The following is a 26397-nucleotide window of genomic DNA, read 5'->3' as shown; positions in this document are numbered from 1 at the left end:
AATAGTTCTCACCACACTGCTGAGCCCAGTCTAAATTGCATTAGCCTGCAAGTGACAGTCAGGACGCTCAGTGCAATTGCTGACTGGTGGACACTGGAGGACATTAAGGAACTGCAGCAGGCCTCAGACTGTATGAAGTGTCCGATGCTAATGATTTCCAAGTGCACACTAGTTACACGGAGGTTCGATTCAGTTTTTGTAGCGCAGCCTCTCTTCCATTTAATAAAGTTAAATAAAATCTTGAGCTACATCCCCATCTTGCTTGGAGAGACCCAGAGATCACAGGCATGAAACGGATACAGCTCCTCAGACTTGGGTGTGGAAGCAGCACTTATTGCTCAGCCATGGCTGGAATGAGTTGATTTGCATTTGACCTGAAATTTAGACCTCAGAATGTTGCATTCATCCTAACCCAGCATCTGAGGTGCTGATAGGCTCTAGACAGGAGGAAACAGTACTAGGGTTCCTTTGGGTTTTCTGATAAATTCTTTACTGCTCACTTTCCAGCTGTGGCATTGGCCCAGGATGGGAACGTGTCCAAGCTGAACATGGGACGTCCCCAGGTGTTGATGGCCAAAGTGATGCAGAGGACTCCAATAATGTTCATCACTATTCCAGATTTAGCCTGGAGGGGAAAAACAAAAAACAAAACACCAGGACAAATGAGCCTCAAAAGACCTGCCAGAACTCATGAGCATAAACGCAGTGAAGAAACTTGAAGGTGTTCTTAAACCCCTCCTCCTATTAAAGCAGAGAGATAACCATTGGGCTGGCTGTTCTGTGTTCTTCCATAAATGGAACTGCCATGGAACATGGTGCAAACTGTTAGCTCTGTAATTAGTTTGGAATCTTGAAAGACTGTCAAACAAGATCGCGTCCACCGTTGTATGCAGTGTCAGTCCCAGGGTATTAGGGAGACAAGATGGGTGAGGTAATTTCTTGTATTGGATCAATTCGAAAGCTTGTCTCTCTCACCAAGAGAAGCTGGTCCAATAAAAGCTATTGCCTCATCTACCTGGTCTGTCAAACAAGATGCATTTATTGGCTAAGGGCCAGATTCTGCCACAGTGAGGCCATGGCTACACTACAGCTTAAGTTGACATGTTCTGTTGCTCAGAGGTGTGAATTAGCCACCCCGCTGAGCGACATAATTTATGCCAATTTAAGCACGGATGTGGATAGTGCTACCTTGGCAGGAGAGCTTCTCCTGCTAACATAGCTACTGCCACTCGCAGGGGCTGGAGTAATGAAGCCTATGGGAGAGCTCTCTCCCGTTGTCTTAGAGCGTCTACATTAGAGACCTTACAGCTGCATCGGTGCAGATTAGACGCCAATCCAGCACATGGGTGGACTCCAGAGAGCCCCATTGACCTCAGTATGGCGCTGCATGGGGCAGCAGTTTGCTGGCACACCATCAATTGCAGGATCAATCTTATTCATGTTGAGGAGGATGTTTTGCTATTGTCCACAATGGGGCCAGGATCAGGCCCCGGCCCCCTGCTATGCTGATGCAAACCCATTGAAGACAGTGAGGTTGCAGTGAGACGTTTTACCCGGTACATATAAAAGACAAAACGACAGACTGCAGAATCAGTCCTGCGTGGCAATTACTTGGAGCAAAGTGCCACTGCTTTTTATGTATGAGTTCCTGTTACAACGTGACCACAAAATGGGGTAGTAGCATTAGAGGCTGAGGTTGTTTACATGTGTCTATTGACAGCCAAGGGAACTTTGGAAATGCAGGACCATAAAACTAACCTACATCCATGATATTTATGGAAGAGGGTAATGGAAGCTTAGGCAAAATGCCAGGGAATCGTCATCATCATCTTACCATGTCCAAAACCTGGAGATGACCATAGGAAAACACTATTGCATTTGGAGGTGTTGCCACAGGTAACATGAAAGCAAAAGAGGCACTGAGAGTACAAGGGATCATGATGTACAAGGGATTGACCTCGATTGATTGTGACTGGGGGAAAAGAGAACAGACATAGTGTTAGTACTGTTCAGAAATAGAAGCAAGCAGAAGTGTCTGTGAGATCCCACAGACACAACAGGTCAGTTCATCCCCCCATATAAGTCACTTCTGAACCGTAAATTCATGATGCACTAGACTCCTCTCCTAGCAAAAGACTGCTTCTCTAAGCAGAAAGTTCATTCTAACCAGACCTGTGTATTGCACACTGCATGTTACTGATATAGGTCAAGGCTTCCATCCTATTTCCAGAGAGAGGGACATGGGTTAATGGTTTGAACACAAGACTAGATGATAGGAAGTCTTCAGGTCTAATCTTGGATCTGGCACAGACTCTGTCCTTGGGCAAGTCATTTGGAGTGGGATTTAAAGAATTGCTCAGCATTGGCCTAGCTCAGTTCCCAATGAAGGCAATGGGCATTTCACCATTGACTTCAAGGGGAGTGGTTCTAGGCCAGTACTGACCTCTTCTGAAAATCCCACCCTGAAGGCCTGATTTTCAGACCTGCTGAGCACCCAACACTTCAGCTGGAGTCATGGGAGCTCTAGGTGCTCAGCACCTTTGGAAAAAATCAGGCCCTCCAGAACTCTGTCTCAGTTCCCTATCTGTAAAATGGGGACACCACTGTAAAAATGTAAAATAAACACTTATTTACCTCACAGGTATTTATGAGGATTAGGGTAAAGGATTAGGGCTAATTTTTCTTGTTATAAGTTTTAACAGCACCTACCACAATCATAGAATCATAGAACTGGAAGGGACCACAAGAGGTCATCTAGTCCAGTCCTCTGCACTCATGGCAGGGATAAGTATTATCTACAACAGTGGTCCACAATGCAGTGCCCGTGGGTGCCATGGCACCCACCAGGGCATCTATGTGCACCTACGTACTGGCCAGCGGACAAGCATCCGCCGAAATGCCATCGAAAAGCAGTGTCGCCAAGAGGCAGCGCCACCGAAATGCAGCTGTTTTTCAGCAGCATTTCAGCAGTGACACCTCTTGACGTTGCCGCTTCTCAGCAGCGTTTTGGCCGATGCTTGTCGCGGGCCACGGTCCTCGGTGGCTCATTGTCTGGCATCCGCCACCTGGAAAAGGTTGAGGACCACTGATCTAGACCATCCCTGACAGGTGTATGTCCAACCTGCTCTTAGAAATCCCCAGTGGAGATTCCACAATCTCCCTAGGAAATTTATTCCAGTGCTTAACCACTCTGACAGTTAGGAAGTTTTTCCTAATGTCCAACCTAAACTGCTCAATCTGCAATTTAAGCCCATTGCTTCTTGTCCTATTCTCAGAGATTAAGAAGAACAATTTTTCTCCCTCCTCCTTGTAACAACCTTTTACACCTCTACCCTGTTATAACGCCACCCAGTAGAACACGAATTCGGATATAACGCAGTAAAGCTGCGCTCCAGGGGGGGGTGTGTGTGTGTGCACGCCAGTAGATCAAATCAAGTTCAACGTAATGCAGTTTCACCTATAATGTGAGGACAGTGTTATATTGCGGTAGAGGTGTATTTACTATTATCGTGTCCCCTCTTAGTCTTCTCTTCTCCAGATTAAACCAATTTTTTCAATCATCCCTCACAGCTCATGTTTTCTAGATCTTTAATCATTTTTGTTGCTCTTCTCTGGACTTTCTCCAATTTGTTGACATCTTTCCTGAAATGTGGTGCCCAGAACTGGACACAATACTCCAGTCAAGGCCTAATCAGTGCAGAGTAGAGCAGAAGAATGACTTCTCATATCTTGCTTACAAGACTCCTGCTAATACATCCCAGAATGATATTTGCTTTTTTTGCAACAGCGTTACACTGTTGAGTCATATTTAGCTTGTGATCCACTATGACCCCCAGCTCCCTTTTCGCAACACTCCTTCCTAGGCAGTTATTTCCCATTTTGTGTGTGTGCAACTGATTGTTCCTTCCTAAGAGGAGTACTTTGCATTGGTCCTTATTGAATTTCATCCTATTTACTTCAGAAAATTTCTGCAATTTGTCCAGATCATTTTGAATTTTAATCCTATCCTCTGAAGCACTTGCAACTCCTCCCAACTTGGTATGGTCCTCAAACTTTATAAGTGCCATTATCTAAATCACTGAGGCTTTAGTCCAAAACTGGGGCTCCTAGGCACTACAATAACAATAAATTTTCCCCTTAGTGGGGCACTCAATTCCGATCCAATCCAAAGGTGGCTGCACAGGTATATCTGAGGGCAGAATTTTGGCTCCATAACATTTTCAAAGCCCTTTGAAGATAATTTATCTGTATATCTGAGGTACTTATACGGTCCTCATTAGCATAGTATCCGAGTGCCTCAGTCATAGAATCTTAGACATGTAGGGCTGGAAGGGACCTCGAGAGGTCATCTAGTTTAGCCCCCTGCACTGAGGCAGGACCAAGCAAACCTAGACCATCCCTGACAGGTGTTTGTCCTTGTTCTTAAAACCCTTCTATGACGGGGATTCCACAGCCTCCCTTGCAAACCTATTCCAGATCTTGACTACCCTGACAAAGTTTTTCCTACTATGTAATCTAAATCTTCCTTGCTGCAGATTAAGCCCATTACTTCTTATCCTACCTTCAGTGAAAATAGAGGACAATTGGTGACAGTCCTCTTAATCATAGCCCTTTACATGTATTTATCCTCAACATCCTCCCTGTGAAGTTTGGAAAGAAGGTCTGAGGTCCAGACCTTCAATTGGTATAATCTGCATAGCTTCACAGACTTCAGTTAAGATGCTTTAATTTAAGCCAGATGAGGATCTGGTCCAAAGAGTGCCAAATTTCATTATTACTTCACTATACATTGACTCTCATTTTATATGAATTCTGTACCGACAGGTTTCACACGGGGTATAGCAATGTTTCTCAAACTGGGGCCACCGCTTGTGTAGGGAAAGCCCCTGGCGGGCCAAGCCAGTTTGTTTACCTGCCCCATCCGCAGGTCCAGCTGATCGCGGCTCCCACGGGCTGCGGTTTGCTGCTCCAGACCAATGGGAGCTGCTGGAAGCAGTGAGGGCTCAGGGATGTACTGGCTGGCGCTTCCAGAAGCTCCCATTGGCCTGGAGCAGTGAACCGCAGCCCATGGGAGCCGCAATTGGCCAGACCTGCGGATGGGGCAGGTAAACAAACTGGCCTGGCCCGCCAGGGGCTTTCCCTACGCAAGCGGCAGCCCCAGTTTGAGAAATACTGTGGTATAGTCTTGTTGTCCTGAAATTGCATTCAACTAAATATCTCCATAGTCACCATTTAATATCTGTTGTATTTTAAAAAGCTGTTTATGCATTTGATGAATCAGTATTTCTCATGCTGGCTTTCCATTCTTATTTTACTACTGACCACCTCTTCTAAATCAAACATATACAATGACTGTCCCAGGCCCATAACTCAGTGCAGGGTGAGCAGGGCAGCTGCGCAGGGTGCAAAGCCATGGGGGCAGAGAAATGCCAGAAACCCCCCCACGTGGGGCACAAATATGGATGCTAAAATTCCTAGTTATAGCTCTGCTCTGTTCTGTTGGATCTTCTAGGTATTCTCTTCAGTTTTGTATTTAAAGAGCTGCCAGCACTGGATAGGTTCCATTAACTTCTACGTTCCCACACATGGAATTTTTTCTCCTAAACACGGCTTGGTGCATGGCCAGTTTATTTCACTTCACAATTCACTTTTGACTGCAGATGCAAAGTAACATTTAAAAATGATACTTGGTTCTTTTTTTCCCTCTGCACGTATAATTTGGGGTTCTGGTCAAATTTATATGGAGTTCTTTTGTTTGATCTCTAACAACACTTTGAAAGAGTTTGTCAGAGTGACACAGGGACTTGATTATAATTACTAGGCTCACAGAACAAAATTTTTAAACATTATGCCTGTTTTGTGGGATTCTCCAGTCCCCAGAACTTGTGTGTCAATTTAAGTCACTGCCAGCTAAGCAGCCTGGGTCGGGATAATTTTACTTGAAAGAAGAGACTAAAACTCTTTACAAATAAAGAAAAAACTATCTATTCGCTGTGGTGCCAACTCTGCTCAAAAAAGGCTGTGACCATTTTTATTCCTTTCCTTATGTGTCTTCTTAGATTTTAAAAATGTTCTGTTTTACTCAGCAGAAATGGCACAATGAACCCTATATGGATGCTCTTGTCTTCGGTATTCTAGCAAAAGAGACAGAGATGGCTGAAACATCCAAGGAAATGAATGAAGAGTGCTGGATCTGAACAAAGGAGAACAAAAATCTAGAGCCCTGCAGGAAGACTGTCACAGCAGCGAAAAAATAACATTTTACATATGTACAGCATTTGTAATCCCAAGGGATCCTAAAGTGTTTCACCAACTATATACATTCACGGCTCAGGGCTCCATTGCCCTACACCTTGGGTCATCATTTACACTGTGCAAAGTGGGGGTAAAATGTTAAACTCAGAATGGTGGGGCTTTACACACATTTTGTATTCACTTTGCACTGGGGTAAATGAGCACACAAGGTGCAAGGCAATGGAAAAAAACCAAGCCCTCGGTACTAAACTTGCCCTTCTCTAAGGCAGGAAAGCATTTATGAGCATGCTAAAGTCTATCCCTATTGGCTTTGATGGCACTTAAGCATATTCATACGGTTACGTACTTCACATGTGCTTAATTTTAAGCTTGTGTTTAGGGTCTATTGACTTCAGTGATGCTCCCCTGAATGAGAGACTAAAGAGGTGAAATGTTTTTGGTGGGCACTGCCTAGCGTATGGGGGAAATGCAAGATAGAACTTTTAGCCTCCAGGCTGCTGGCTGAATACAGCTCCAGTGACCAAAAATCTTTGCCAGCTGACTGGTGTTGGGTAAACTATTTTAAATGAGTTGATGGCTCAGTCCACTTTCCAGTGGACAAGTGCCCACATCACACAAACCACCATCGCAGTTGGCATTAACTGGCCTGATGGGCAATCTCAGGAGGGGGCCAAGGAGGATGAATTACTTTCTCATTCCGGGAGTTGGACCATCAAGGTTGATGGCCAGTAGCAGGGCAGTGCCAGGGAATTCTGCAGCACCGCTGCCTGTTTGATACCTATCCCGTGGATAAATAAAGGACTCCAGAGCTGCAAGTCTGGCCTTTTCCCCCCAGCACTAGAGCCAGCTTTGCTATCTGATGGGTTGTTTGCTAGATGCTTTCTGGAGTAACCCTATTTGCATATAAAGTCCCTTGGCTTATGGCACTCAGTGTGGTATTGCTCCATTTTTAAAGACTTTATCCCTTTTCCTTGATTTTTTAAGTCAATTTTCCAGATCAGCAGTGAAAAAACCCAATAAGAAAAAAAATCTTACCAAGGACGCAAAGACGGGTAGAAAGAGGGTGGCCGTAGCTACATTACTGGTGCATTCGGTGAAGACAGCAATAACAAGTGAAAGTATCACTGCAATGGCCCATGGTGGGACAGTGTGCAGTGGGGTCATCTGATCACCCAGCCATTTCGACAGACCAGAAGCCTGACAAAATCAAGAGGGGTAATTCAGTAAGACACGAACTCTAGGCCATCCATAGTAGCTCATACTGCATGTAATGTATTGCCAGATCCAAGTACACACATGAAAACAGGCCATCGACATTAGTGATTAGATCATTCAAGAGCAAACAAACCAGGTCATTTATAGAACAAGTAATGTGATCTTCCTTAAAAATAGTAATAAGAATAACAAAGGCGATTCCTTGCCAGTTGGAAATTAAGTCAGATTTATTCTCTCTCATTCTGGTCAGAAAGTACTTACATTTTTGCCAAGTAGAAGCTCAATACTGAGTTATACCAGAGACCAAGGAAGCCACACAACTGCAAACATTTAATGAATTGCTCAGAGGAATCATTGAAAGAATTGCTAAGGCTTCTGAAGGTACTGAATTGAATGACTGTGTTTTCCTTCATGAATACTATCAGAGATGAACTCAGTGGCTTACAAAAGTTTTCTGCTATGCAGTCCAAAACCACCATACAGTACTTTGGATCCTCCAGATCCAATGTCTGGGCAACAGTCCAATCCAGGGCTTTGGTTTGGCCCATCATTTAAGAACAGCCCAGCCACAAAGTTTGGGAGATGGATGTGAATTTCCTCAAAGCTTGGCAGTTTGGGGATCTGGGGTTCTGACTCAGACCATCTCAACAGGGGTGCGTGAAACAGTTTTAATGGAGTCAGGATTCTTGCAAATCCTTGCCTATTTCTAGAGCTGAATTGAACCTTTTCTGAAGTTAGGAACATTGGATCAGAGAAGTGGTCCAGTGAGTCCTATGTCCTATTTCTGATGTTAGTCACTACCAGCCCTTCAAAGAAAGGTTCAAGAAACCCCCTTGCGCAGCATTTCTCAAACTAGGGTCTGCAATAAGTGCGGCCCAGTTGGAGCCCGCACCCCTCACCCCCTCCCGCACCCAAACTCCCTGCCAGAGCCCGCATCCCCTCCAGCACCAAAACTCCCTCCCGGGATGCTCACCCTGCACCCCCTCCCACACCCAAACTCCCTCCCAGAATGCACACCTCGTAACCCCTCCAGCACCCAAACTCCCTCTCAGGATGTGCACCCTGCACCCCCTCCCACACCCAAACTCCCTCCCAGAATGCACACCTCGTAACCCCTCCAGCACCCAAACTCCCTCTCAGGATGTGCACCCTGCACCCCCTCCCACACCCAAACTCCCCCCCAGAATGCACAGCCCGCATCCTGTCCTGCACCCAAACTCCCTCCAGTCAGAGCCTGCACATGCACCCCCTTCTGCACCCAAACTCTCTCCCAGAGCCCACACCCCCTCCTGCACCTCAACCCGCTGCCCCAGCCTGGTTAAAGTGAGTGAGGGTAGGGAAGAGTGAGCAATAGGGGGAGGTGGGATGGAGTGAGTGGGGGAGCAGGAGGAGGTGGGGCAGGAGTGGGGGCCTTGGGGGTGAGCGGGAGGGGTAGAGGTCCCCAAAAAATGTAAATCAAAATGGGGGTCCTCGGGTTGCTAAAGTTTGAGAACTGCTCCCCTAGTGGATGATTATGGAGTAACCTGCCCATAGATAGAGTTGCTTCCTTAACCCCTTCAGTAAGTGTTTGCTTTATGCCCTGAAGTATGAGGATTTACATCCCTTCTAAACAAACCCAAAACAGCTCTGACACTCTTAGATACATTGCTGCACTTCTGTTGACTGGAGTAGAACTGGGTGAGACAATATACAGCAAGGAAGGCCACTCTCCTGCTATTTGCACTAAGGAAATCTCAAGGAAGATTTCCTGTCAATATTGCAGATTCTGGAGGCTCAGGTGTTTTGGAGAAGCCTGAGTTAAGCACTTGAACTCCTGGAGTTCAATCCCTGAGGGTCACCCATCCTAACCGGAGAGCAATTATGCTAGTAAATAGAGAACAGGCTGAGCTGTTAAATTGTTCAAGTTACTGTCCAGTGCTTAATTTGTAATGAAATTTGTAATGCCATCTCTCAAGCAATTTTTTTTACATTCACAATTGAGGCAGCAAGCCCAGAGGTGCTTGGGACTATGAACTGCCAAGCCTAGAGGTGCCAGGGCTCCGCACTGGCACAAATTAAGCACTGATTCAGATGTTGGTTTGGTATGGACCTGTTACTACTAACACGGGACCAGAAAGCAGAGCAGAAAGGTAACCCTTAGATTCAATGGCAGCTAGAGGTGAGGACATACATCGCTTCCATTGGCCAAGGCGAATCCTCCTCCTAGCAGCAGCACGATGTTCCAGGGCATTTTCCTCTGAACTACCTTCCAGTCCAGCAACGGGGCTGGGAAAAAGGGCTCTTCCATCGCTAAAAAGATAAAAGCAGAGCAAAGAATGCTGTGAGGAAAAGACGATACCGACTTCGTTCAAGGCTGTACACGCAGATGTGCACTTACTGTAGCTACCACCCCAGTACAAAGGAAGTCAATGACACACAGTGTATGTGATAGCCCAGGACAGGCATGCTAGTGAGAAAACTGCTCATTTCAGGTGCACAGGGATATACATGGGTTATGGTCAAGTGCCAGCAGTAACTAAGAAGTGGGATTAGTTCCCAGGAACTGTACACACTAAGGGCTTGTCTATACAAACACTTAATTCACAGCAAGCTGGAGTGTAAATCTGCCTGGCATCCCCCTTTCACACACTTGCTGTCCCCAGGCTCCATGCGGACACACACTAAAAGTTCCGCAGTGCACTCTGATCTACCTTGCTTTGAAACAGGAGTAGGACCATGTACACTAGGGAACTTTCAGCATGCTGCAGCAGGGTCCACACAGACAGTGTGGGCAGGCTGGCCTAGGGTTAATTTACACCCGAGTCTGCCGCATGCTCAGGGTTCCTGCAGACGAGCCCTAAGTCACAAAGGAGTGCTTCTTCCGGCACCGTCAGCTGGACCTAAGAAATGGCTTCACCATCTCAGCACGGTGAGTTGTGATCTCACCACAGAATTATACAGCTGGACTGGCCGGGGGAAAACTCCAAGTCAAGCATCAGTATTGTTAATTTTTCTTTCCATTACCTTCTCTGTTCTGTTCAGGGCTAAAGCTATTTCGACTACAGCAGTTGAATTTGGGTTTAGTGGCAGGAACTACAAACAGTAGGAGTGCAACAAAGAGAGCTACACTGGCATCAGTAACATACCTAAAAGAGAGAGCAGAGGGCAAGTTAGAATATGGTACACCTTTGTCTCAACATATGGCATGCCTCCAGCATGTGTACTATTGTCCCAGTACATGGCATCCGTCCAGAACACATCATTGTCCCAGTACATGGTAACCATAAGTCCTATTTACCTTTGTGTATAATCTCTCTATTTGGTCTTTAAGAATGTAGCAATATTTTGTACCCTCATATTGCAGATTCTGATATCCAGACTAGCAAAACTCTACATATCCACATTTGTAACATCTTACTTAACATCATTTTGCAATTCCATTGTGCCTTCCATTGAAAGATATCAAAGTGTCTTCTCTACCATACTTCTGTTAAGTAGGGAAGTATTATCATCCTCCTTGTATCCAGAGGAAACTGAGGCACGAAATGCTAATTAACTTGCCAAAGGTCAAAAGTTGAATGAATGCCAGGACCAGAACCCTGCTTGGATTTAGGCCCTTTGAAAATATTTCCTTTACAGACTAAGTGGTTAAGGAGCTGAAGTCTCATTTTCAAGAATGACTTGGGGACTAACAAGTTTAAGGGCAGGACTATACTACCGAGTTAAGTCAACCTAAGTTACACAACTCCAGCTACATGAATAATGTAGCTGGAGTTGACATAGCTTAGGTCAATTTATTGAGGTATCTAGAGTATTGCAAGTTTCTCCCATCCACTTACCTTACGCTTCTCGTTCTGGTGGAGTACCGGAGTCGGCGGCAGAGCAATCAGCAGTCGATTTAGCAAGTCTTCACTAGACCCTCTAAATCGACCCCGGTGGCTTGATCACCACAGTGTCAATCCACGGTAAGTGCAGACAAGCCCTAAGTCTCACCAAAAGTCAGTGGGACTTAGTGTGCATCCACACTGCAATCAGAGGTGTGAGCGCAACACATGTTGTACATGGGTACTTACTCAGGCAGCTAGGCTGTGCCCAAGTCCAAGCTATTTTGGCTTCACTGCTATTGGTACCCAAGCTAGTTAGATTAAAGTTGGCTTGCATATATCTACCCATGGTGCAATCACACCTCCAACTGCAGTGTAGACCTACCCTTAGGCTTCTAAGCTGGGAGGTCCTAAATCACTTTTGAAAATGGATTTAGGCTCCAAAGTAACTCATGTACTTTTAAAAATGTTATACTGTAGCAAATACCAAGTCCTCAAAACAACACCCAGGGCACAGATATTTAACATGTTTCCTTCATATTTCAAAGAAAAGAGTCTCACTTATGCATATATTTTATTTAGTGCAGTTGACGCATTTTTCTCTTTGTTAGTTTATGTGCAAAGATTTCAAGTGTAAAAAAAAAAATCCTAAACACTAGTCTCTAGAGATTGGAATTTTGAACCTCACTAGTGAGTTCTTTGAGGTAGGGGCAGCCTTTTTGTTCTATGTTTGTGCAGCACTTAGCACAGTGGAGTGACTGGGACTCCTACGTGCTTCCTCAATACAAATAAATAAAAGAACAACCAACAAACAAGCAACTGCAGGTGACCAGTCATCATCATCATCATCAACAACAACATCAGGTCGCAGGTGAGACTGGTGCATGTGGGATGAGTAAAGACACTTCTCAACAGGAAGCCAAATGAATTCAATCATTGCAGCACAGGTGGGGTGTGCCAGGAAATGCTCTTATATTGAAAACTTTGGTGCAAGGTTAGGAGCATAGGAGGAAGATGGAGAAGCCTTTCAAATCACTGAGTCAATTTCCTTGTGGGTGCTGGATAGATTCTCTGCAGATGACATTACTGCATATTAAAATGATGTTCAATCTGATCCTAACTCAGAAAATTGAAGGGCTAATAGAAATGACCAAACAAATTGGACTGAGACACAAACAGCATGAATTCCCCTCACGTTGGCTGGGCCAGTCTTAAGCTGCGGCACCCTTGCCAGCTGTGCCTCTTTAAAGCAGAGATTGTCAATTATCTGGTGGTTTGGTGCTGTGCAACAAATGAGAACCAGGGGGCGGCTCTAGCTTTTTTGCTGCCCCAAGCACGGTAGGCAGGCAGCCTTTGGTGGCATGCCTCCGAGAGGTCTGCAGGTCCCACGGCTTCAGCGTACCCACCGCTGAATTGCCACCGAAGCTGCGGGACCAGTGGACCTCCTGCAGGCAAGCTGCCGAAAGCTGCCTGACTGCTGTTCTCGCAGGGACCGGCAGGGCACCCCCTCCAGCTTGCCACCCCAGGCACGCGCTTGGAGCGCTGGTGCCTGGAGCTGCCGCTGTTGAGAACTAGAAATCAGACCAATCAAACAACTTCCATGTGTGACTGGAGACAGGATCTGAATGAAAGGCCCCTAAGGATCAAACAGGAGTAGAACCAGATAAAGTATTACTAAGTCAGCCAAAACACTGGAGGATTCAAACTTACTCTTCATCTTTATTGAAGAGGAAGGTGGCCCAGCCAGGAATGAAGCCTGGGTCTCTGCTAAACCACAGCAGAATCAGGAGAATGAAGAGCATGAGGACATTGAGTTCAGCAAAGGAGATGGAGCCTAGTTTCCGGAGTTCTGACTTGAGCACATTGAGAGCGGCTTTCTCTTTGTCAGTTCTCTCCATCCCGCAGCCCCACATTTTCCTAAAACTTAAAAAAAAAAAAAGGAGGAAAGTTGTAAATATTTGCTTGCAAGAGAAAATTACCAGTGAATCCACTTTGACACTTGCCACGTGGAGCACAGAACTATGTTAGCAACTGCCTAGAATGGCTGCAGAATATTATAAAGTGAATAACACCTGACTTATCCTTTGCACATAGCTGCCACTGGTTACCATCTCTTGCTGAGATGTGCAGTCTGGGGGCCAGGCACTGCAGTGGGAGTCAGAAAAGTTAGATTTTTTTCTTGGCTCTGCCACAGATCTACTGTATGACTTTGGGCAAGTCACTTCACCTCTCTATGCCTCTGTTTCCCCTCCCCTAGTTAGATTATAAGCTCTTTGCGGTAGGGACTGTCTCTCACTAGGTGTGTGTACAGTGCCTGGCACAATAGGGCCTCAATCTCAGTTGTGGCCTCTAGATTCTACTGGAAAACAAACACTAATTACAAAGGTGGTTGTAACAAGCAGAGTTCAATCTCACTACAGACGGTTTTACATATGTGAAGTTCTACTAAGATATGATGTTATGTGATGTACGTCATTCCTTGTCTACACAGTACTTTTCTTCCAGATTGTAGACCTAGGCATGTACCTGATGATAAAAGGACAAACCAGGAGGGCCAGATTCACAGCTGATTTACACCTGCTGAGGATCTGTCCCATGACATTATATTTTTATACTTACTTGAACCCCATGAATGAAAACTGGAGCCAAAACCAAGATAACATCAACATCAGAATCATATTAGGAAACGCAAATCCAAACCAGGAAGCAAAATTCAAGATGTCACCATTTTCAGGGAACAGTCTGAGGAGAGAAAACAACGGTTTCTGTATCAAGGTCAAACCATTTGAGTATATTCTCCCTTCTATATGTGCTAATTGGAATAATATAAGAGCCTCAGGGCTCATCCATTGCTCACCATAAGGGTCTCATCCAAAGCCAACTGAAGTCAGTGGGAAGGCTCCCATGGACTTCAGACTGTACCCTAAATGCCTTGACTGAACTTTCCACTGTTCTTTACAGAATGGTTTGCATTAATTGCACACAGAAACCCATGTTGCTATTTTTCATAATTCATAGAGCTTAAGGCTACAATGGACCATTAGATCACCTAGTCTGAATACCTGCATGTCATAGCCCATTACATTTCATCCAGTGACCCATTTATTGAGCCCAAATAACTTGTGTTTGTCTATTTTGGACCCATATGACATAAGCTCAGTTTAAAGACCCACAGGTGCCCTATCAAAAACTTGGGGAAATATTCTGCTTGCAACAAGTTTGCTCACCCACCTATGCTTTCAGCATTCCCTTCCCCGAACTCTGTAGAACAAAGCGGAGCTTCAAGAAGGTAGGAATTTAGGGCATGATCCTGCTTCTATTGAAACCAGTAACAAAACTTCCATTCACGTTGATGGGACCGAGGTTTGGCTCGCAGTTTCTAAAGAGTTAGGACACTTTTTGAAAAACAGTCTCTAACTTTGTGCCTGGAATTTTGCATTCAGTGTCAGTTTTGGATGTGACTCTATTGTCAATATCAGTTGTACATTTTCTACTGGTTCCATCTGGGGCAGATAGCATTTTTGAAACCTATTGGTCTACTGACTGCTGGGGCTACTGGATCTCCAGCAGAAATCAGTTGAAGGACAGCAGTGGAGTCTGTTGGAATTTCCCCTACAGAGACTGTAGCATTAAGATGAGGGATTCCCAAACTATTGCATAGTCAAGACAACATCTTAGCAGAGAAAGAGCATCTTGTAGATACCACCTCTCCTCTTCCATAACATGCCTGTGGCTTCTACTGCAACTGCTTACAAGGAGAAATCATATTACAGAAATATTTACTGTATTTTATCTGGCTTTTTTATATTTTGTCCATTATGAAAAGAGTTAATGACAGCCTCCTGTTTCTCATTGCATTTTCCCTTCGTTCCCTTATAGATGGAAACAAGGAGGAGCCAGCACCATGTGACCAATCTGTTCTCTGCAGTCCACCAGCAGTCACTCCAAAGACTCTCAGGGTATGTCTACATTGTACATTAAGTCTGGGTTCTGACTCAGGTTTGAGCCCAAGTCCCCCTTCCATCCACACATAAATCAGTTTGACTTGGGTCAGCGAGCACTCAGGACCCAGGTCCTAGGACCCTGCCAGGGAGCAGATCAGAGCCCAATTCTCGCTGTGACTTGGGTCCAAACCCTGACATTTTGCAGTATGGATGCAGCTCAAGCTGCAAACCCAAGTCAGAAGGTGTGTGTACAGCAGTATGGGTGCATTAGCACAACTGTGGGACCTAGTATACGAATTGCGAGCTCAGCTTTACAATGCAGTGTGGACACTTCAAGCACAGGCTTGGAAACACCAGGTCCACAAGCCCAGGTCCCACAGACCTGGGTTTACGATGTAATGTAGACATAGCCCTGGTGGGCTACAATGACAGACTGTGAAACACTGATTTAGAGCTCTACCTACCGACTAGTGCTGGAGCAGAAGATGAGGAGGCAAAGCATGTCATATACATTATTCATTATGACATACAAACAGGTAACTCTTCGAGCCAACATCAGCAGCCACCAACTAAGACTTTCAGTTGTGCTGGTCAAAAAGAAGAGTGAGCCCATTTAAGAGGCTGAAGGACAAATGGCAAGAACAACTTACTGATTCATCTGGCCTTTCAAAACCAGGTTTGGCCCCGTTCCAGTGAGTGTTGCGGTTCCTCCAATACTAGCAGCATAGCACACACATAGCATCATCCCCTTACTGATGCTTTTCTTCACTTCCCTGTCACCAGGAGGTTTGTGTTCCTCAGGAACATCACCATTACCTATGACTGAAAATAACAAATATGAACTTGCAGCGGAGACCAAAAGCTCAGCACAGGGGCAATGTTCTTGGTGCTGCAATTTGTCTATGCCTCTTATCTTAATTAATGCCAAGCTATGTTGATTATGTCCTCATATCATCTTATGATAATACATATGGCAAAGAAAAGGGAGGATGATCCTGTGGCTATGGCACTGAATTGGGACTCTAGAGATTAGGGTTTGATTCCTAGCTCTGCCACAGACTTTGTGAGAGCTTGGGAAAGTTGTTTTGCCTCTCTGGGTATGTCTACACTGGATGATAAGCCTGGGCTCCGACTCAGGTTTGAGCCCAAACGCTCCTTCCATCTACACACAAATCAATCTGACTCGGGTCGGCAAGTGCTCAGGACCCAGGTTCCAGGATCCTGCTAGTGGGGGTAGGTCAAAGGCCAAGTTCCACTGCAACTCTGGTCCAAGTTCTGCCATTCTACAGCGTGGACATAGATCAAGCTGCGGACCCAAGTCAGAAGATCTGTGTAGTGAACAATGGACGTGTTAGTGTGGCTGTGTGACTTGGGTCCAGCCATGGTAAACCTAGGCTTACAATGCAGGGTGGACCCTCAAGCCCGGGTCACACAGACCTGGTTTACAATACAATATAGACATACCCTCTGTGCCTCAGTTTCCTGCTCTGTATCATGAGGGTAACAATACTTCCCTACCACAGAGAGGAGTTGTGAGGTAAATTCATTACTATCTGGGAGGTGCTCAGATATTATAGTGATGGTGCTATTCAAATACCAGGGCAGAAACTCACAACTAATATATCCAAAGAAAACATAGGATCCAATTCATTCTTGGAATAACCACTAGGATCAACGGAGTCGTGTCTGCTGTATTTGCTCTAGTAATACTGTGTCCATCTTGTTGCTTCTTTTGAAGGAGGGCCTAATTTGGAAACACATGTTATGTTGTTGGACTGCATAAAATCACCATGGAAACAGAGAGCAACTGACCCCACAGTAGAGGGGTAGCTTTTTTTATTATTATTATTCAGCACCCATATTAATAGTGTATCACTGAACACCAAAAAAAACCCCATTGCCACTACAACAGCTCTGAAGTTAGAAATGGGCAGCATTATTACAAAGCGCCAGGTGAAATCTGCGTAGGCATTTACATGTCCTGCATCACAGTATCTGAGCACCTCACAATCATTCATGGATTTTACCCTCCCAACTCCCCTGGGAGGCAGGGAAGTACTAACCCCATTTTGCAGATGAAGTACTGAGGCACAGGAGAGATTAAGTGACTTACCCGAGGTCAGATAGAGAATCTGGGGCCGATTCGCTTTCTGATTAATTAAATTCAGGTTTCTTGAGTCCCAGTCTAGTGCCCTATCCTCTAGAGTAGACCGTCCTTCCTCCCCTGAAAAGCACTTTAGGTCTTCATCCTACAATGAGCTCTGCATGGCTGGTCCTCTGTGCCTGCGAAGACATTAGGTCTCAGTAAGGGTGCAGGGTTCTGCCTACGCAGAAAAAATCCTGCCTATTGCAGGATCAGGGTCTCAGAAATTCCCAAAATACAAAGAAAGAGACTGTCAAATGTGGAGAGGCAAAGAATCCCCATGAGGGTGAGAATACATTTCATGGGGGTGCAGGTACCAGCTGCAGCTCCTGTTCAGTCGATGCTCGGCCAGTTTTTTATTATTTAATCATTTCCCTCACAACTTGCTTGATAAAGGAACAGCCACTGATCAAGGACAAAACAAAAAGAGAGCAGTAAAGTTTTCAGATGTGCCTCAATGACTTAAGAGCCTAAATCCCACTGACTCTCAATGACACTTAGGCTCCACAGTGCCAAAGTCACTTTTGAAAATGGGACTTAGACTCCTAAGTCATTTAGGTGCTTTTGAAAATATTACCCATTGGTTGTAATTTTCAGAGGCTCTGAACATCCAGTGAGGTCAAGGAGGTGTTTGTCACAGTTGAAAATTAAGCCCCAGCTGTCGAGAGCTGAGCATCCAAAGCTGGGAGGCACCCAGAACTGGGGCCATTTTATGAAAATTTGGGCCTTAATGTATTTAGTGGGTTTCTTTCTGGATAAGAACACTCCTGGCTTTCTTAGGGCCTGGGCCAAAGCCCAGTGACATCAATACAAGTCTTTTCACGGAAGTCAGCAGGCTCTGAATCAGGCTTTTATACAGCAATTGAAACAGACTCTGATTAGGCCTGCTCGGAGGAACCTTACCCTGCACTGATGTCAGGCTCATTGAGTTCTTCTCCTCCAGCTCGATCGCTGAATTCACTTGTCCATTAGGCTGGTCCGTAATCGTCAGGTCCTGCTCTGTGCTGTTCATCTGATCCAAGACAGCCTGGACAATAGGAACCATCATGGCGGTAGTGGCTGTGTTGCTTATCCACATGGACAAGAAGGCTGTGACTCCCATAAAGCCCAGCATCAGGCTGCACGTGGAGAAACAGAGGGAAGGGAAGAAAAATAACCATGAAAGCTTTTCTGGGCTTTCCAGCCAGCACAATCTACTTTCAGGCAACCCTGTACAGCAGGCCCCACTCTGGTGTGTACTACCTGTTCCAGGAAAGGAAACCATTGCCCAATTTTTGGCTGGTGCAGCTTCATTGCTTTCATTGGAGTCACTCCAGCAGAGTAGTTAGCCCCATGCAACTCCCTGTGAGTAACTCCATTGTCATGTAAACACCTATCATTTAGCCAGCGTAAAAAAGCCATTTCACAACAGCAAACCACAAGCGAGGTTGCCTTTCTCTCTTCTGATTATTCTTGGAAATCTGGAAAATTGCAGTCTCTGGTATTGTGAGCTCGACTTGTGCTGTGGATCCTGGCTAACAAGGAACAGCTGTGGTGTCGGCCGCTCCCTCACTAACATCAGCACCAGAGTTAATAAGCCACAGAATGGGCGCCACTTATGGCTTCCTCTCTGCTAATAATTGGCTGGAGCAGGGTGCGGGCTTTTGGCATTCATGAAAATGGCGACAGGAATCTCAGTATCACTGATATGCTGATTAAATACTGGGGCCAAATCCTGGTGTCTTGAGCACAGGGGATTTGCACAGATGATCTCTGCTGGTGTCAGGGGAATAAAACCATCCCCACAACCCCCTAGGCTGAGTAGCACTGCCACAGCCACTTTATAGCCATTATTACTGCCCGTGGCTTTAGTAGCAGCTGTTACCCCTGCACTCCTCCTATGCTGCCCTGGTCCCACTGGGCATGTCCTTGCCCCTTCTGGGGCTTCAACATTTGCCATCTGCCCCCTCTGTGCAGATGAAGAAGGAGCTGCCTTGGAAGGCAGCTCCCCTGAGTGAACTCTCCATTGCCTGCCTCCCCTGTACAACAATTCTGTGAGACTTCAGAGCCATGGGGGTGGGAGTTGGGCAGGATCTGAGCCTTAACAGATTATCAAGGCATTCAGCCACACACTTACAAGATCTGTTCTAGAGCCCTTCACAGCTGAACACACCGGGACCTGACTACCAGCGTCAAGTCTGGGGCAGGACAGGTGGGAAAACTCCTGGACCCTCTCAGGCTTGGGTCAGGTCTTCTCCTCCTGCTTGTGGGGTTGGCAGGGCGGTGGCTAGGTGACCTGCTCCTCTCAGCTGCCACATGAGCTGAGGAGTGCAGCACCTCTTACTCTGCAGCACAGTCAGCACAGCAGCGAGTGGCAGCCGGCAGGAGCAGAGCATGCAGCCACCAGTGCATGCAGCTACCACCCTGCTGACCCATGGTGGCACTGTCTCAGGTTTGTGGGAAGGGTCAGGCCAGGTTGGAAAATGACTTAGCCCCCTCAAGGTGGGTTTGGGTCTGGTTCATGCCCAAGTTGGGCCTAGAGGAGACCTCTAGTCTATTGCTTGTGGTGGTTTTACACTGGCTCCCCAAAGAGTCAGATTCAAACAGGAAGCGAACTTCAAATCCAAGGGCACCATGTCACCAAATGGGAAACACGAACACTTAGCGTTAGGAGCTTAACTGGGCACTTGAAACTCACACTGACCTAGGCACTAAGGGCCTGAGCAGATTCTATAGTGATGAGTGTAATAAAAGAACCTATATAGATTAGAACAGAACCGAACCAAGCTGCCATTAATTCAACAGAAAGACTCCCCATTGACTTCAATGGAAGCTGAATGATGAGTGTCTTCCTCTGCAGCCATCCTGGCCTTTCAAACATTGCATCATTCCTCTGGGTGTACACAACCTCTGGATGCCCTTCCTAGAGCAAGCCAAACAACTGAGGCTTTTGTAGCTTTCATTCTGTGCGCCACAGTTCTCACGCTATCCCCCTAGTCTCCTGGCATCTGAAGACACTTCTGCTAAGCTTGGTTGCTCCTGATCACAGACCAATAGGAAGGCAGGGGTAACAGGGCCTCTTACAGTGGGGGTTTCACTCCGACGATCAGTAGGACCCTCAGTGCAATGCGTTTGTGCAAATTCCAGTGTTCCACGGCTACTGCCACAACCAGCCCCCCGACAAACAGCATGTTGGTGTCCTTCAAGTACTGCATACACACCTGCAATGAGAGGAACTGCCTGTTAGTGTCTGATTCACAAGTGGGTGGCTGGATTTGTCAACAACCAAGGTACTCTGGCCCTTTTTCCACTCCCATTGACTTGTACACTTTCTCAGTTCCATTTGTCTATTTAGATGCTGAGCTGCTTTGGGCAGGGGCTGTCTCTTATCTAGTTTGCACAGCACCTAGTGCAAAGGGGCCCCAATGGTTGAAGCCACTAGATGCTTATGAAATATAAATAACTGCTGAAGTATAGTAGCTCTAAGTATTGCATGTATGCTGTCTGATTCTCAGAGATGTTAAGGCCCAGATGGGCAGTCAGTACCTCTAAAAATCAGCCCCATAACCCTACACCTAATAGATCATCAGCAGGGACTGAACCTGGCACTTTCAGAACCAAAACACAGACTTCCACCACTCCAGCTCAAATGTATGCCCCTTAGCTGGCAAAAGTAGTAGGCTGTTATCTTCTATGAGAATCAGCTACTAAAGGAGGACACAGCAAACTCTTTGGCAGCATGTTACATACATGCCATGCTAAAAGTATCTTGTCTCAAGCATCTGAGATCTCCCAAAGTATCAGTCCCTGATCAGGAGTTGCTTTTGAAATGATCCCTTGGCTTTTCAGAAGTTTGAACTCAGGAGTTTCAGCCAGTGATGAGCTGCCAAAATCTTAACAACCAGTTCCCTACCAGGTCTTCAGTGGCACTTCGGAGATGGGTCCTTCACTTGCTTCGGGTCTTCGGCGGCGGGTCCTTCAATGCCACCAAAGACCTGGAGCGAGTGAAGGACCCGCCGCCAAAGACCCAAAGAGAGTGAAGCTAGAACACAACGTGGGTGAGATAATATATTTTACTGGACCAACTTCTGTCAGTTAGAGAGACAAGCATTCAAGCCCAGGGGCAGCTCCAGGCACCAGCACACCAAGCGCGTGCTTGGGGCGGCAAGCTGTGGAGGGTGCTTTGCCGGTTGCCGCGAGGGCGGCAGGCAGGCTGCCTTTGGCGGCATGCCTGTGGAGGGTCTGCTGGTCCTGAGTCTTCGGCGGACCTCCCACAGGCTGCCGCCGAATTCGCGGGACTGAGGACCTTCTCCAGCCTGCCTGCCATGCTTGGGGCGGCAAAATGCCTAGAGCCGCCCTTGTTCAAGCCACATGTCTAGCTGGAAAGCTTGTCTCTCTCACCAGCAGAAGTTGGTCTAATAAAAGATATTACCCCACCCACCTTGTATCTCTAATATCCTGGGACCAACACAGCTACACTGCATACGATTGCTAGAATGTCATTTTAAAATCTTACTTCTAGGATTTGACTGTTAAAGTCTCACTCCAGCTCAAATCTTCTCAGTAAAACTGGTAAGGAGATGAAATCTAACCAGATCCTTACCTGCACCAGAATTTAGGGGCAGCAGTGTCAACCACACAAGGTGATGTTATCAGTGCTACTTTCATGATGAAAAGCAACTCAGCAAATGTGATAGGCACAGAAACATTGGTGCATTGGAGTACGCTGGTCTAGTCTGGTCTGGGCCCCTGAAGTTTATGATTAAATCGAGGCTGATCTAGAATCAATTCTTACCTTTTTAGACTCCAGGATTCCAAACATAGGAAACAATATAGCAGGCAGGAGAGCTGTGATAGCCAAAGGGATGACCTCTGTGCACCAGTACACAGCCATAAGGATGATGACATAGCCACACTTGGCCTCCTGGAATACAAGCAAACAAGGGTTTAAGCACAGGAAATCAAGTGAGTGCTGAATGCACAGGGTCCCCCAATAGATCCCAGGATATAAATAGCAGCGCTCTAATCAAGTGGTCTCTTAGGGGAGGGAAAAGAGGTTTTTTAATAGGAATGTTGTTATCTTCTGCTCCAAGAAAATATTCTTAGACACCCAGCTGGTGCAATCTGGTAAATTTTAAAGGTAAAAATGTACTCAATTGAAGTTTTCCCACAGACTTCAATGGGGCCAGGATTTCACTCCCAAAGTGAATTTTGGGCCTGATCCTGAGTGGTGCCGAATACCTTCAACTCCCCATTGGATTTAATTGGATCCAGGCCCATCTCCACAAGAAGCCAAATCCTGAAAGAGGCATTTGATCTTTACAGCTTAACCAGTTACTCAGAAACTAGCTTAAGTGAACATTCACATCACATCCTAAAACCCGGCCTGGAAAACAATGCATGGGCAAAGCTAGGGGCGTTTTAAATGCACAAGGACTTCAGGCCAAAGCTTAGGGTGTGGAAAAACCAGAATTTCCATAGAAATGCAAACACATGGCTAACTTACATGTTCAGCTTTCAATTGGCATTTGATTCAAGCAGGAGCTTCCATGCCTACTAGCCAAGATGTTTAGAAGCAATTCATGATTTTGGATGTCTGTTTTTAGGTGCTTATCTTAAGACACTTAAAAAGGGGCCTGATTTTCACAGGGCAGATGCTGACTTTCTGAACATCAGGCCTCCTTAAGGTGTCTCAGGTTGGACACGTGACAATTGAGGTACCAAAAATCACTAGTAGTCACTTGAAAAAATCTTTCATCTGACTGAGGATCATTATATTATAGGTATTAAACTGTTTCTCTGAAATTATAATGTTTTCTCAACATGGAGGTTGTCTAGGGTGACCAGATGTCCCATTTTTAAAGGGACAGTCCCGTTTTTGGGGATTTTTCTTATGTAAGCGCCTATTACTCCCCATGCCCTGTCCCGTTTTTTCACAATTGCTATCTGGTCACCCTAGGGTTGTCTGGATTAGAAATGTCTAAACATGTCCAGTTAAACTCTTGCTGAGACATTTTTATAGCCTAGTGATGTTAGGGTTTGTAAATTCAATTTTCTTATGAGAAGTAAGTATTTATTAACTGACTGCAAACATTATTTTGGCTCAGGTGTAAATGCTCCATAGTTCACAATTTGCTTTTGTTTAAAATAACAGTTTGTAGAGTCTTAAAGATGGGCGGAGGGCACAAAACAAACAGGCTGGAAGTTGATATTCACAAATGTGCTGTAAGGTGTTTTTATAAGCTGGCATGTGTTGCTCATTTTTGCTGAGAAGCTCTTTATATGAGCAGAAAATGTTATTTACAAGTAATTGGAAATAATGATCAACTTAGAAGGAGGTTAGCTACTGAGTATGCTCTGTAAGGAACAATTCTGCATAGGCTAGAGTACAGGAGAGATATCAAGGGAATAGACTTAATTAGGGTTTCTATGACTTTATAATGTGATTCTAGATTTTGCAGCAGTAGCCAAGTGTTAGAATTTATCATATGTGATTGCATTTGGCCACTGTGTGAAAAATAGAAAGAGCTCTGAGGGCCTGAAGGAGAATATTAATCTCACAATAGAAGCACTGGTTATTTAGAATGTGAAGTAAATAATTTACTGAAAGTTCAAGAAGACAACAATGCTTATAAATTAACTCTTATAGACACAGGCAATTCAAGCACAGTCCGGTTTAGGAAACTGAAAAGCAAGCACTAAGGTTAGAAAAATATAGTCATGATTAACGCTAACAACTGCAGAATGTTGATTTTGCTTCTTTGAACAGAGACAAAAAAACATAACAATCTGTCCTCTTGCAGGACAGTTGTGAAAGTGACCACTAATGAATTCTAGTAAACTGTTACGCAATCCTGCAAGCTCCTTTTAAGATGACACAATGTTTCAGCTGAATACAGATACCTGAATACAAAATACCTCACTGGACTCTCATTAAATTATAAATTTTATAATTACAAACTTATTTATTGAAGTCTGTATTGCTACGCCTGCATACCACGGCCCCATCACAAGCTTTGGCATTGATCCTACAATATTTGCCATCTATCTAGAGCTTTTAATTTTTAAACCACATCTATGAAGTCCCCCTCACACACACCCCCCCCCAACTCATAGGAATTTCTCTTCCACTGGAGTCTCTCGAGCTGACCAAAAGGCAGGACTGTTATTAGACAGGTAAACCAAAAAGGGTGCCTTTTTTTGTTGACAAACATGCCTGAGGTTTTTCTGGAGTTTAAAATATGCCGAGCAATGTAGGTCAATCACAAATGAATAGTTGTAACACTATTATTAGAACAGACCCTAAAAGCTATGCCAGACTAGAATATTTGCTGCAAACATGGGTTTCAAATTTTACCAAAAAGAGACAAAAAACATAAAAGGCCTGATCCTACGTGGTCTTACTCCAGCTCTGCACTGGCATAATTCCACTGAAATCAAATTACATCAGGGTACAACTGGTGTGACAGCACTGAATCATCAGGCACGTTTTACTTCTCGCTGCACCAAGTTAATAATGCACCTACAGATATTTTCATGAGAGGATCTCAAAGGACTTTACAAATCTCAAACCTTATAACATGCCTGTGTAATGCTCATTTTACAGATGGGGAAACTGAGGCACAGAGGTGTCAACACAGCACGTCAATGGTAAAGCCAGGAGTCTAACCATTAGCAGAGGTGGATGCTTCTGACAAAAATCAACACACATGAGCCTGAACTTGAAACAATGTCTTTGTGGTATCAAAGTTGTAAGACTATAGAGGCAAAAATGGTGTGTTTCACGTTTGAGTCTGTGGGTGACCCACTCCTGGCCCTGAGAGGTTTCTTATAATCCTTCAGTGACTGCATTCATTCTACTTCAGAGGGTCTTTTTGTAACGTTTACTGCCTAGACAGAGCTATAGCCTGGGACATCAATGCCTTTTCTTGTTTAAAGGTTACCCTGCAAGTGATCCTAATCCAGTCCTTAAAACTTGACATTTACTAACCTGATCACCCAAAGAAGAACTATATTTCAGGAAGTAAAAGGTAAAAAACAACCCTCTCCCTCCCTCCATTTGAACTGTTTGAGTCAACTAATTGGATTTATTTAAACAAATTCCGCTCCAGATTTCTGGGCAGAAATCCATGCATTGTTCTTCCAGTGAATGAAAGGCTGCAGTAACACAGGGACTGTGAGATAACTTGGGAGCTGGCATCCACTTAGTGAAGACACCCCTGGCGAGGTGGCCAGAAGTCCTGGCTGGTGCTGGAAGGGATGCAGTATTGGTCTCCTCAATTGCTGCTGGGTGCTGAGCGCTTCTGAAAACGTGGCCCCAGCCGGGCCGTGGTCCTGGCCCGATCTGAAGTCCCTGCCTGCCCTGTGGGGCTTTGCGGGCATGGGCAAGGAGCAGCCCCAGGGGGAGCCCCCATAGCGAGCTGAAATGGGGGAGCAAACAGCTGTTCCGCACTAGACTCCAGCATCCCCTTGGGCATCGCGAGTGCAATTAACAAAGGGGGGGGGGTCCCTCTCCCGGAGGGAAACCCGAGAAAGCTGGAGAGCGAAAAGTGACCTATGCGCGGACACACATAGACCCCTGGCTGGCCGGTCCCGAGGCACCAGCTCCTAGCGATCCGGACCGCCCCCGCCAACCGCTTACCTTGGTGGGGACGAGCAGGGGCAGCGCCAGCAGCAGCAGTGGCGTGCAGAAGAGGACGACGAAAGACTTGAACCTCAGCAGGGGTCTCAGGCACGGCGGGGCCATGGTCCGGCGAGGGGGTCCGACGGCGTGGGGGCGCGGGGTCCGAGCCCAGCACAGCGGCAGCGGAGGAGGGCAGCGAGCGAGTGAGAGGGACCTGGCTGCAGAGGGTGGTTTAAATACACCGGCCGGCCCGGCCCCCCCACCCCGTGCCTGATTGCACCGCAGTGACCTCAGTGCCGGGGCCGCTGCCTCGCCCTGCTGGGCACAGCGCCCCCGCCACCAGAGGGAGCCCCCCCGCTGGTCCCTCGTCTACCCCCCCCCGCCCCGTCTAACTCCCTTCTCAGTGATCCACGTACACACACACCGCTCCCCTCC

The 26397-nt window shown here is 45.9% G+C and overlaps 1 protein-coding gene across 2 annotated transcripts; it reads right to left on the bottom strand.

The window, feature by feature from the left end:
- On the bottom strand, positions 1–26238 carry SLC13A5 (solute carrier family 13 member 5). Of its 2 annotated transcripts, XM_032774457.2 has the most exons (12): positions 25981–26238; positions 22135–22263; positions 20424–20560; positions 18264–18478; positions 15868–16039; positions 13893–14015; positions 12984–13196; positions 10474–10595; positions 9641–9759; positions 7291–7452; positions 1835–1972; positions 1–625 (listed from the first exon to the last, which is right to left on the bottom strand). In XM_032774457.2, exons 1-12 carry the CDS (start codon positions 26083–26085, stop codon positions 497–499), a joined length of 1764 nt encoding a protein of 587 aa, XP_032630348.1. In that variant the 5' UTR covers positions 26086–26238; the 3' UTR covers positions 1–496. The 2 variants fall into 2 exon arrangements, with proteins under 2 accessions (XP_032630348.1, XP_032630349.1); XM_032774458.2 differs by lacking the exon at positions 20424–20560 and having other exon boundaries at positions 25981–26069.
- Between the last annotated feature and the right edge of the window lie 159 nt (positions 26239–26397).

Source organism: Chelonoidis abingdonii, chromosome 20 (genome assembly GCF_003597395.2).
Source record: "Chelonoidis abingdonii isolate Lonesome George chromosome 20, CheloAbing_2.0, whole genome shotgun sequence".
NCBI lineage: Eukaryota > Metazoa > Chordata > Testudines > Testudinidae > Chelonoidis > Chelonoidis abingdonii.
Note: the sequence above shows the minus strand (reverse complement) of the source record. Positions and strands in the feature narration are given on the sequence as shown.